This window comes from Macaca fascicularis, chromosome 7 (genome assembly GCF_037993035.2).
Source record: "Macaca fascicularis isolate 582-1 chromosome 7, T2T-MFA8v1.1".
Classification (NCBI taxonomy): Eukaryota; Metazoa; Chordata; class Mammalia; order Primates; family Cercopithecidae; genus Macaca; species Macaca fascicularis.
The window spans coordinates 156,165,500-156,179,080 of NC_088381.1; the positions used below are offsets into that span (position 1 = coordinate 156,165,500).

Genomic DNA, 13,581 nt, shown 5'->3' on the forward strand with positions numbered 1-13,581 from the left:
GGATCAATGTTCTGATTACATTTCTAGTAGAGTTTGTACTGTGTCAAATCACAGCAACCATCAAGTCTGGTTAATGTATCTTTTTCCAATGATTGGGCAACCTTCCCTATCACTCTTAGACTGTTACCAAAAGATAGAGACAAACTTCCAGTCTTTTCAGGCATGCATTCTCCAGATTGGTGTGTGTAAGCTTGGAAAACTGGAGCTTGGAAGGGGTCTGGCCTAATTGCCGTCAGCACTGTGGCTTTTAAGAGACCATGGTCTGCAGAAACCTCAGGACAAAGGAAATTATGGCTCTGTAATCACTGACAAGGGCCATAAAACTGTGCATGCCTAGGACTGTGTAGGTTGTGCCCTTACTAGGTAAGTAAAGATAAGGTAAAGTGCTAGTTTGTACGAAGTGCTCAGTCCATGGTAGATATTAATAATAAATAATAATAAATAATAAAAGCATCATTTAAAAAATCTCACTCCCAGGCCTCTGCTGTTTGTGCCTCAGACTAACAGACCAAACTGAGCCATTGGTTAGAGATCTGTGTCTGTCACAAGTATCTTATAATAGATAGTCCTCGGGACAGCCCAGTGCTATCCCAGAGAGCTCTAAAGCACTACACACTGCAGATTATGCTTTGGGTACTTAAAGGCGTTTGTGAAATAGTTCAAAGTTCCAGCTGCCACTACTCGTGTTTGCCTTAGATTGGAACCACTACTGAGTTTTCCCATAGACCAGCTACGGATGATGCTAAGGGATTAACTGGAGTACATCTATAACTGTTCCTCTTACTTTTCTCAGTTTCTCTGTGCGGTCTCTCTTCGGAGCTTGAGGCCATTAACTAGATATCCATGGTTGAGCACTGCGCGTAAGGAAAAATGGGTAGAGTGCTAGACTCCAGGCTTTCTGTAAATGATTTTTAGTCAAACTGTCAAAAGTCAAAAAAACTAAATTCAGTCACTTTGCAATTCTTAGTCCTTAAGCAATAAAAAGGAAGGGGGAAAAAAAAACCCCTACTGTTTCTACAAAGTGGAATTCAGTCTTTGTCTGCCCAATTGGAAGAGCTACAAAATCACTCTGCCAGTTATTTGAATTGTAAAATTAACAGGAAGGCACTTGCACCCCTATTGATGAGCCTTCAGCAATCTCTTCCAGAATGTCCTGTTTGCCAGACTCCCAGAGACCAGAACCCACTCCTCCTGATGTGCACAGTATTTCCATGGATAAATCAAGACCCTGCTGGGATCACACGCCAAACAAGAATGGTCTGGCCAGGTGCAGTGGCTCACACCTGTAATCCCAGCACTTTGGCAGGCTGATCGCATGAGCCCAAGAGATGGAGACCAGCCTGGGCAACATGACAGTATCTCATCTCTACAAAAAATACAAAAAATAAAAATGAAGAATAGCCAGGCATGATGGCACACGCCTGTAGTCCCAGCTACTCAGGAGGCTGAGGTAGGAAGATTGCTTGAGCCCCAGAGGTACGAGGCTGCGGTGAGCCGTGATCACACCATTGCACTCCAGCATGGGCAACAGAGAGAGACCCTGTCTCAAAAAAACACAAAAAAACAAAAAAACAAAACAAAACAAAAAAAAACCAGTCTGCTTAGGGCTCAGGTCAGGCTGTCACTTCACCAGGAAGTGGTAAAGGACACACACACACACACACACACATTCTACCCAGACATTTCAAACTTGTGATAGATGATACAGTTGTTCGATCAAAGCGTTCACTTCTTGTAGTAGAAACCCATCACTTGTCTGAACACCTAGAACCATCCCATTAGAAAAAGAGAAGGATGGCCTCTTCCTTCTATCCGTACCTTTCTACCACTTTGGGAAACTGGTGCTCACAAGAAACGAAGTCTCATTTCATTTGCCAGTTCCCTGGCCCTAGATGAAATTGATGGTGATTTTTTTCACTTCCTTAAACATAGCTCATCCACATTTATTTTTACAAGGAAGGCTTTTGCTTGTATACACACTCCTGCAGAATCCATGAGCTTATATTCCCTCTGGGCAGGTGTATCTCAGCTCCCCGTAGATACACCTTAGCTTCGTATCTGGTCATGCCCAGGACAACGTTTGCAGAGACAATGGTTCTCACCTGGGAGTCAGGAAGCTGAACCCGCAGGTCACTGCAGACCAAATCCTATGCTAATCTCGTCTGAGTTTCCTATGTGCCACCTCCTGGCACAGCCTTTATCATTAGATTAGAAAATTCAGAAGTCCAAGATTCAATGAGAAATTCACTTTAGTCTTGCATCATTCGTGTGACGATAAGGGAAATAAGCATCCTGAGAAGGAAAGGGTTGGCTTTCTTTTCATGGCAGAAAAAACCTATGGTGTTTATATTATATAGGACTAGGGATTTGAAATGAGCCTCTTCACAGCAGTAGTGACACTGAGTCATCTTCATTTGCTTCTCCCGCAACATCTTTTATCGATTGTGAAAAGCACAGCCAACAGATTATTTTCCCCGCCAGAACCCCAGTGCCTGGGATGCCAAGGGTGCTTACCTGCCACAAAATCACCAAAGCCCACCGTGGTCAGAGTGACCACCACAAAGTAAATGGACTCCAAGGCCGTCCAGCCCTCAATATACTTAAAGATGACAGCAGGGATCGTCACAAACACAATGCAGCCGGCCAAGATGAACAGGATGGTTGAGATGACGCGGATCTTGGTCTGACTCACTTGCTTTTTCTAGGAAGAGCAAAGGAGAAAGATAGGCAAGTCAGCGGCATCACCCTGGATTCAGGATACAGATGCACAGAAAAAGGTATTGTGTCAGTGACTTTTAACTTTTCTCTGGTCATTGGCTGCTTGGAGGAAGTTTTATGAACACTGTGAACTCCTTCCTAGAAAAGTGCACAAACAGAAGTTTTCAAGTGGTCTAGGAGGTTCTCAGGCTTCCTGAAGCCTGTTCCTGGACAACAGGTCAAATAAATAAACAAAAAATCCTGCTTAGCCGAAGCTTTGAATGTTTCTTGCATGGTTCCATGACTGCAGCCCAAATACTGATTCTAACTTCTCACTGGTACAAATATAATGATTTCCCAAAAAGGGCTTGCTGCCATTTGTCATGTATTATTACTGATCCTCCATCCGTGAGAATGAGTTTGGAACTTTTTCCACAATGGTGGTGATGGATTTGCACCATTTCCCTTGTGTCAAACAGAATATGTCAAACAGAATATGCTGGAAAAAAAATTATCCGAGTCAGGCCAAAATGTTTGGATGAAACGGAAAACACAGTCATCCCCATCTTCACTTGTGACTGACTCTAGCCAAGTATTTGTGTGTTTCTTCACCCCCACCTTTTCCCTGCTGAAGCTGTACATTTATAACACACTTTTGTTTTAAAACACACCTGTTTGAGCTGGTGCTGTGATCATCATGTGTGCTGACTGTATCACTCACAAGAGACAGGACAGGAGTTAGCATAACAGGGTCCCCATCTAAATGGGTAGTAGGATGACAATTAGATTGACTTAATGATCTGTGGTGAAATCTCCTTTGGGGCTTTGAAATTTTTATACATCTCTGCAGACAAATCTCATCTCATGCCAGCTCTTGAAGGAGTCAGTTTTTGGGTCATTAAAAAAAAAAAAGCATCTAGAATGGGAACTAGACTGATACTGGGGCAAAGGAATCATACCAATGGAGTCCAGGAGTGGGAATGGTAGCATCGGTGATATTCTCTTTGGATGTGCTGAAGGCAACACTTGAATTGACTCTAAGCTGAAAAATCCTCACAACTCTCAGAATTGGTGCTGGAGACTGTCACCAGGAGGCCCTGGTATCATATACTAGCATAAATATATGAACGATGTGTTTAGCCTTTCTACTAAACACAGAATGTATGGCCAGAATGTATGGCCTTTCTACATTGCCTAGATGAATTTTCTGCAAACGTACACCACATTTAGGGCAATCAGTATAGGAAATCCGTACCATGAGACTTGCATCCTCTTCATTGCACCAAGCACAGAGAGACTTTTGCTTTATACACTTCATTTTACACATGCAAAACAGAAGCCAAGAGGGGTTAAGGGACTTGCATAAAATGATGCTACTAATTAGCTGAGATTAGAATTCTGATGTAATTAATTCTCAGTCCAGTGCTTAACAATGGAAACAGCTTTTCAAGTAATTCAACAATTCACCAGCCCAAAGAAAGTTGTCAAACAAAGTCGTCTGCATCTAACAAAAGAAATCAGACTAACTCCTACTGAAAATGGGCAGTCCTCTGTCCCTTCTGCGAATGAAGACTGAAAATAAAAAATGGTCACTGGGTGATCCGTCCAGGAAAAGCTAAAGAAATGCCACCCTCCCTTGTAAAAAGGAGGTACTTTTCTAACTCCTAAGAAGGTATCTGGTATATAAAATGGGAACAGGGAAAAATAATTTGATCTATGCTTGGATATAGAAACCCTCCTAATCTCAGAGAAGCCATCTGAAAAAAAAAAATACAATGTATTGATATTGTTGAAACTGTATATGAACATATTGACTTTTTCACACATGAAAGTGTCATAACAAGATACATTACATGAAAACTGCAGGGAAAGTTTTGTCCATTTTATAAATTTCCATGTTGGATATTATACGAGGGTTTTGTGAAGGCAGGTAAGCCCCTCTGAGAATCCAGGAACATACTTTAACTAACCTAGTTTTGTTTGCAGAAATGTATGAAAAGTTCAAAGGCCAAAAGGAGATTTCGCCATAGGTCATTAAGTCAATCTAATTGCTAGCAATGGGAGCACTATTCCTCCTCAAATATTCCTCCTCAAACGTATAATGAAATTAAAATGAATTAAATGTTTGTGAGATGCTTGTTAAGTCATAAATTAAGATGTGAATGTAATTTCAATCTAAATGAGGTTGAGGTTGGCAAAAGAGGACTGCAAGTACGTAGGAAGCTGGAGACGTTCCTGGACTTCAGGAGATGGGCAGGAGGGAAGATGGGGAAGGACAGGGGTGGATTTGTTTGATGGCAGACAAGGAGGTGTATAACAAATGCTAGATCGTGGCATCTTAATTGCATCATCTACCAGAGACTTTATCAGCAAGATAAACACTTCACCATTACTCATTGCCCAGGCCAACAAGTGTGTTCCTGGGCTGCTTCTCCCAGACATCCAAGGGTGATGCTCAGAGAATGTTTGGAGCATTTAATTATCAGGGTATTTTAGGGACTTAAGAAATGAGTGTCTTGCATGTGTATATGTGTGTAGGTGGATGAAAATATGTGTATACCCATACTTCGCTATAAAAAGAAGTGCTGTGGGTGTAAGGTTTTAGCAATATCTGTTATTCTGGATACTCATGTTTTTGCTGCCCTCTAGGTATTAAAAAAAAAAAAAAAAAGTTGCCTTAATTGAACATTTTAAATTGCAGCTTTCACAATGGAATCACAAACCATCTCATATACCGTGTGATGATCTTCAGTTTTCTTATCTCCATTAGTCCTGTAACTGTTCACTACTGCTGAAAAGCCATAATAGTGTTTAAGAACACAGAGTCTAGGCAAAGACTGCCTGAGACACATCCCATTCCCATTGCTAAATAGCTGAGTGACCTTAGGCAAGTTTCTTAACCTCTCTGTGCATTAGGTTTTTTTCCTCTATAAAATGGAGATATGAAACCCCACCTTATCAGATTGTTTGGAAGATTAAACAAGTGTGTAAACACTTAGCACAGTGCCTGGTTAATATTCAATGCTTGTTAACAGGCCATTTTAATGTAAATGCTCAAATTTTTCCTTAGACGTAGACAGTCCCAGGTTTAATGCTTCTCTTTGCCATTGAGGAATGTTCCCTCATACGTGGCTTGAGATCATCTTTGTTTAGCTTCAGGAGTTTGCTGCTGGTTGTCTTTTCCTGGATATATTGTATACCTCATTGTCAATGACAAAAAATGTCCTCATTCTCCTTTGGTTCTTCTTGCCAACTCTGCTTTGAGCTCTCAGACAGTCTCAGCTCACAATCTTGGAAGCTTTTTTATTTGTCTTCCAATTAATTCCACCCTACTTCCAAAACCCCAGGCTCAGCCACCTCCCCATCCCATTTTTCATCATCCTTCAGAAACTGCCAAGAATTGCAGATAATGTTTGCAATGTTAGGAACCAGCTGCAGAGGGATTCTGAGAGGCACAAACCTCGCTCTCCCTGCCTCCCTGCCACTCCCCCTGCCACTTACAGTATGGAGCTGTGTTTCCACGGTGGGGTTGCTAGGCAAAATTGCATTGCTTACTTACCAGTAAGCAGAGCCGCTAGCAGAAAGCTCTGTGAGAGCCCAGATCGAACTAAGCTAATGTGTCCTTAGGCTAACAAAACTGTTATCAGGGAAGAGATGGTCTGATATGACATTTGGGTAGAACTGATAGGATGGTTGTGTACTTCTGTCTAAATCATGTTTTCACACATTGTTGATTGGTTAGACTAGAGCGCGTGTTCTTCCCTTCTCTTTACACAAACAGTATTTTGCAAAACTATCTCCCATATCTGATTGATACAAACTATAGGAATTTCTGAAGTACTCAAAACCCATCTCCTGTAGAGTTGTTCATTCAGTTGTTAAAATTATATGTGCAATTGTTCCAAAGACCAAGTAAGCTTCTAAACAGGAGGAGAGGGAGCCAGTTCTAAGAGCTCTCTTTTGAGAGAGGGATGTATGGACTGACAATTCGGGAAGTGTTTACTTGTTTCAGGCCTCAGAGGGCTAAGCCACATGTCCAATTCTCATTAAGCATAATTCTCCGCCTGTTTTTGTTTACTTCCACAATGTTATTTTGGAGAGCATGTATATTTCCATTCATTTGTGGGCTATTTTTTTTATTTAATTTTTACCCACTCTTTAATCCCCATTGTTTGCATCTTTATGTAATTTCTTAGAATTCTGAGATTAACAATTCAGATTGTTTTGTCTGGCTGGGAAATTACTTATTCGTTGTGATTTCTAGCCAGGATGTCGGGGATTTTACTCAAGAATAAAGACACTGCAGTAAAAATCCTAAGGCAGAAGCTAAACATGCAGAACTCGATTTATGGCTTGGTTTGTTGAAATGCAAACACATCACCATAGTAATACAACTGAACTGAGGATAATTTCTCAAAATGGAAAAATAATGGGAACTGCCTAGTAAGAGGACTGACTTCATTTTCTTATAACATGTTTTCTTCCAAGATTTATTTTAGAAGGTTCACTTACAACTAATAATTTCAACATCACAATGAATGGCCTTGTGGCACTAGCAATTCTATAAACTATGAGTAGAGCTTTTAAACATCTTTGCCTAAAATCTCCATGGTAGAGATGCCGTAAGCACACATTAGTGAGAATAGTGAAGTGAAACCTTCATGAAGCCTACTGAAAAAGTCCCACTCAAAAGCTGAATACACAAATGGATCATATCTACACACACAAAGAAAGTTTATCTCCAGCTTCTGACTCTGAGTCATGTTGCATGACACCTATGACAGACTGGCCAGTTCAGTACTCTGCTGGTTTCACTATGCAAAGTTTTTGAAAAAGATGTTGGTATATACGGGTAAATTGTTTTTATCACTAGACTACCAATATAGGTGCATCTGGGATGGGAAAAAAAGAAAATTCACAAATAATAAAAACTCAGGCCAGGCGTGGTGGCTCACGCCTGTAATCCCAGCTCTTCGGAAGGCTAAGTTCAGGAGTTCAAGACCTGCCTGGCCAACATGGGGAAACCCCATCTCTACTAAAAAATACAAAAATTAGCTGGGCATGTTGGCAGATGCCTGTAATCCCAGCTACTTAGGAGGCTGAGGCAGGGAGAATTGCTTGAACCTGGGAGGTGGAGGTTGCAGTGAGCCAAGATTGCGCCATTGCACTCCAGCCTGGGCAACAGAGAGAAACTCCATCTTAAAAAAAAAAAAAAAAAAAATCAACTGTTCCACTGTAAGAAGACTTTAATTAAAATTTTCAAAAGTTTTCTATTCTGAAAAACTGGTGACTGTTAACATTTGAAGATAATATGCTATTGGAACACAAGATTTGGCATTTAATTCATTCTGCACATAATTATTTAAGACGTTTATATGTCAGGGACCATTCTAGTTGCAAGGGACATGGCAGTTCAAGGGAAGGAGGGAGGGAAGGAAGGAAGAAACAGAAGGAGGGAAAGAGGGAAGAGAAAGAGAAAGAGAGTAGAAAGGAGAAAAAAAGAAAAGAAAAAGTTCCTTCCTCTTGCACACAAAGTCCAGAGGGAAGATCTGAGCCTTTGGCTGAAAAAGTCTGTGTGGCACTGTCCATGGTGCCCCACCCTGGTAGATATTGAAGGCAAAGCTTAGTACCTAATGACACCTGGGTGACCAAATATATCACCTGGGAGAGAAGAAAGGAAAGAATAACATTCTTGTAGCTCTGGCATGTGGAATATAAAAGCATGCCAACTGTAATGGACGATCTTCAAATCTCTGTTAGTTGGGCATTCAGAAGATATGTCTCAGAGGCAGGAATAATTCATAAGCGATCACACCACATGTAGAAAACATCCAGACAAATCCTTAACTGAAGAAGGGTCCATCTCTTTGGTTGAAGTGTGAAAGAAAGCCCATGGAAAGGTAAGGAGAATGAGACACCTGCTGATGAGCCACACCAACTGAGTAACTCCTGACAATCCCAAAAGATGTCCCTCCCAGCTGCTCACCTATCCAGATTCTGATTTTATCCCACTCAGATTTCAGCAGCATCATGAACAATGCTTCCATCTCAAACAGCCTCTCCACCATCACAAGCAGAAGCATACAATAATACTACAGTAGCAAGGCTACAGACAGCTAAAAGGTAGACTCACTCTTCTTCCATTGGCTAACAAGGTGTAAGGTCACAGTTCTCTGGCTACGCAGTGCACAAGAGTGAAGGCACAAGACCCCTCTAATAGGATAAATGCTCATTTTCCACCCCAGTGCTTCTTTCCTTGTATAGGGAGCTCCACCTGCTGTAATACAGATGGCCACTCAACTCTTATTCTGACCCGGGATTCTTGTTAACCCAGCCCCTTCCTCTCCCCTTCCTTCTGGGAGGTACTCCTTGTGATCTCCTGTCTAATTCTGAGGTTGTATTAGGAAACTCATCTTTCCACAGCTATAAACCACATTCTTCAGTATAAAGGGAATATAGTAATGTTAGGCTTTAATTTATCATCTCCTTTGTCTTATTTAATTTAATTTAATTAATTAATTAATTTATTTATTTATTTTGAGGCAGAGTCTCACTTTGTCACCCAGGCTGGAGTGCAGTGGTGCAAACTCGGCTCACCGCAACCTCTGCCTCCTGGGTTCAAGCAATTCTCCTGCCTCAGCCTCCCAAGTAGCTGGGATTACAGAAGCACACCACCACACCCAGCCAATTTTTGCATTTTTAGTAGAGATGGGGTTTCACCATGTTGGCCAGGCTGGTCTTGAACTCCTGACCTCAAGTGATCCAGCCGCCTCGGCCTCCCAAAGTGCTGGGATTACAGGAGTGAGCCACCGTGCCCGGCCCATGATTTTTTTTATCATAGCAGAAAGCTCAGTGATTATTCTACTATGAAGGGGGAAAGAGGTGAAATCCTCTGGTGTTCAGCAAGCTCTCTTCAAGACAAGGTGAGTTCCCTTCTTTAGATTGTGAATGTTCACCCAGAAGGAAGACATGTAGTAAAAGCAGAAAAGTTGGGTGAGATTACAGTGGGTTTCCTGCTAAGGGTGCTCTGCTAAAAGAAGAGTGGATTGGGACAGCCATTAAGGAACCCTGAGCTCTGGCTAGAGCTGTATGGGAAGGACAAGAACCTGGAACAGCAGCCGGGGCAAGGGGAGAGCAGTGTCAGGGTTCTCATGCAGCCGTGAAACAGACTAGGTCAGTAAAACATCCCTTGCCTCACTGGCTCCTCTAGGAACACTTTACTCTTTCTCATCCTTCCCACGCATCTCTTAGCTATGCAACTGTTCCCTGGAACCAGTATCCAAGAGCACCCAGAACATGTAAAAAAGAAGAAAGCTGTCATATGACCCCTATCCCCACTCCCATGAGTAGCCCAGAGGCTACTAGACAGAAGAACTACCTATAGGTCCAGGAATAAAAGTAAATGACAAACAGGCATGCATTTTCTGTGGCCTTATTTATCTTGCCTGTTAGAAGATTTGAAGACAGCCTTCAAGGTCAGACAGATTTAGGTCAACACCTATATAAATGCCTGGGTATTGCTGGGTAAGCAGTAAACAATCCCCTTCCCAATAGTCAGTTTATTTTCTTTTCTTTCTCTTTCTTCCTTTTTCTCTCTCTTTCTATATTTCTTTCTCTCTCTCTTTCTTTCTTTTTTCTTTCTTTCTTTCTTTTTTTCTTTCTTTCTTTCTATCTTTCTTTCTTTCTTTTCTTTCTTTCCTTTCTTCCTTCCTTTCTTCTTTCTTTCTAAGTTCTTCCCTTCCTTCCTTTCTTCTTTCTTTTTTGACCAACACTTTTAATGTAAGCACCTAGGGATGCTTGTCCACATAAAACTATAAATAATAATAAAATAAGCATTAAGAAATCTTACAGAGAAAGGTATGTGAACTAGAAGAGAAAAAGGCAACATGAAGTAAACAAAATTAGAAAATCTTTAAGAAGGATAATTGAGAAAAAGACTTTGGGGTATAGAAAGAAGAGACAGAACAATAGTTTGAGGGATCTAGATGTTTTCTGGAGGAATAAGAAGGCTTCCCAGCTACACGTCTACCTAATTGTTTCAGAGATAAAAAGAAAATGGAGAGAAGGGAGAAAGGGATGTGCATGAACTTTCTAGTTAGACTAGGAATGAGAAGTTAGATAAGAAGGAAATACAGCTTTATAGAAAGTCACGCAGAAATAAGCCCCACACTGGAAAGGCCTGCATTGGGGGAACTGGACAGAAGCACCTACAAAAGAAAAAATTCCTTTAGCATATTTTTCAAGCCATGAATGAAACTGAACTCTGTAACTTTTCTATTCCTTTTTTCAATCAGTATTGATCATGTACCTACTCTCTGTCAGGTAGTGAGCTAACTTCACTGGTGAGTAAAACAAAACGGGCCCCAGTCTCACAGAGCTAGTAGGAGTGGAGCCAAGCATTAAACAATCACGCAAGGAAATAATTAATCACAGCTTGTGATAAATCAGACATGTTGTGAAGGGGAAACCCACGGAGTGAGAGAGTGTAAAAGGGACCTCATGGCACTGTGGAACTGTTTGCCTATCACAGTCTCCATATTTACTGCCCGTACCTCAAGATTCCCTCTTCGCAGTAAAGGGAGTTGTTGCAAATGATCCAAAACAGAGGATTAGTGATGGAGAGAAATAACCCTGCAAGGAGGCTAGAGAGGTGCCAGTGAACTTGGACTTCACATGCATTTGCTGTTTTCTACTCCTGACAAAGTTTCCATTGGAGCCTCATGGCAGAATCACCCAGGGCGAGTACCTTGACATCCTAGGGGACGTGATCTCATCTAAGTTTTATACAAATGCCTCCAGGAAATGCCAGGCTCCAATTGTGTGTTGTGGACAAACAAATGCATACACAAATCATTTGCTTATTCATCTATCATTCATTTATGATTATTAAAGAGGAGCATTGCTCTTTCATTTGATTAGGATGGATTTGCTTAGAAGGACTACACTGGGCCGGGCAGAGTGGCTCATGCCTGTAATCTCAGTACTTTGGGAGGCCGAGGCGGGTGGGTCATTTGAGGTCAGGAGTTCAAGACCAGCCTGACCAATATGGTGAAACCCTGTCTTGCCGGGCGCGGTGGCTCACACCTGTAATCCCTGCACTTTGGGAGGCCAAGGCAGGCGGATCACGAGGTCAGGAGATCGAGACCATCCAGGCTAACACGGTGAAATCCCGTCTCTACTAAAACTACAAAAAATTAGCCGGGTACGGTGGCGGGCGCCTGTAGTCCCAGCTACTCGGGAGGCTGAGGCAGGAGAATGGCACGAACCGGGGAGGCGGAGCTTGCAGTGAGCCGAGATCGCGCCACTGCACTCCAGCCTGGGCAACAGAGTGAGACTCCGCCTCAAAAAAAAAAAAAAAAAAAAAAAAAAACACACAAAAAAACCCTGTCTCTACTAAAAACACAAAAATCAGTGAGGTGTGGTGGCGGGCACCTGTAATCCCAGCTACACGGGAGGCTGAGGCAGGGGAATTGCTTGAACCCGGGAGGCAGAGCTTGTAGTGAGTTGAGATCATGTGACTGCACTTCAGCCTGGGCAACAGAGTGAGACTCTGTCTCAAAAAAAAAAGAAAAAGAAAAAAAAAAAAAAGGACTACACTGAAGCCTATTCTGATTGCTGAAATGCACAATAATGTCCTGGCTTTTAATTAGTACATTTTTTTCCTCTTAAAAGAATTAAGTTATACGCAAACTCTTTCATGGAGCTTAATGTCGTGTGTCGTGAATTAAATAGACTTTTACCTTTCATGAAGAGGCTGGGCTGTTTAACTATGCAAATGAAAGCAGACGTAGGCATCCCAAGGCTGTGACTCTAGGGGACACGTGTTCCATAAGATAAAGTAGTCAACAGTGCCCCACCCTTAGGTAGGGTTGCATCTCTGTAGATAATATTTCTTTTACAAGAGTGCTCTTTAAAATGCAGTTCTAGATTACATTGCTCCTGCAAATTGTTTAGCAGAGATATGCATGAACAGTTTGAACAGTTCTCAGAGGACCAGAAACTGAGAATCTAAAAGCAACAAAACAAGATCTCTAGACCTCCTGATGTTCACCCCACGCTACAAGAAAGATTAGAAAATGGAATTGGACCAACCCTGGTGATGCTCAGCCTGTGGCGTATGGTAAATGATTATCAACGATACTGCCATAGGTCTCGCAAGCCACTCCCACTGTCATGCTGTGATCGAACAGAGCTAATGTGATCACAGGGCATGACCACGTTCGAGGATCCTCGTCTTTCTTTTTGTCCATCAATAATTTGAACATCCTTCTTTAGTTTGGTGAAAGACAGATCTCCTCCCAGTATAGAAGCTGCAATGTACCACCTACTGACTTTCCCAGCCTCTCCTGCTATGAGGATACAAGCACGTGACCCAGGCTTTCACAGTCATAAAGACTTATGTGGTTCAGACTTTGAACCACACCCATGCAGATGTAACGGGGTTAAACCTTGAAGTAGTCATCTGAGAGTCCTCTGTGTTTTCCTCCTCCTCTTTCTTCTCACTGGCACCCACCCCCCACCAGACCATTCTGAAAAGAGGTGTGGAAATTCTCAGAGGCACCCTTACAGAACCACTTTCTCCTCTCCCAGACAGTAGGCAAGACCACGTTAGGAACAGAGACAGGGAGAAGGTGGAATGGCCACTCAGCCTGGAGCAAAAGTACACTGGGAGGGACGAGGTCTTCCTAGGGTCTTCCTGGGGTGGGGGGGGGGAAGCAAAATGTCCCGTCTGGAGGCCAAGAGGAAGAGATCAGATACAGAGCTTTCTGCTGGTGATTCACCACCTGTGCACAGCCCACCTCTCAATGATTCACCACCTGTGCACCGCCCACCTCTCAAGAGTCCTGGATCCTCCTAGGTCCTTCGACAGAGGGTGAGGGACTG

The 13,581-nt window shown here is 42.3% G+C and overlaps 1 protein-coding gene across 4 annotated transcripts in view; it reads right to left on the bottom strand.

Moving 5' to 3' along the window:
* KCNK10 (potassium two pore domain channel subfamily K member 10) overlaps nucleotides 1–13,581 on the bottom strand; it is a 183,502-nt gene that overhangs the window by 10,064 nt on the left and 159,857 nt on the right. For all 4 annotated transcript variants that reach the window (XM_045396842.3, XM_015454075.4, XM_045396843.3 and 1 more), the window contains one exon: nucleotides 2,515–2,701. In XM_045396842.3, coding sequence (XP_045252777.1) covers nucleotides 2,515–2,701 — 187 coding nt within the window. The remainder of the gene's footprint in view (nucleotides 1–2,514; nucleotides 2,702–13,581) is intronic.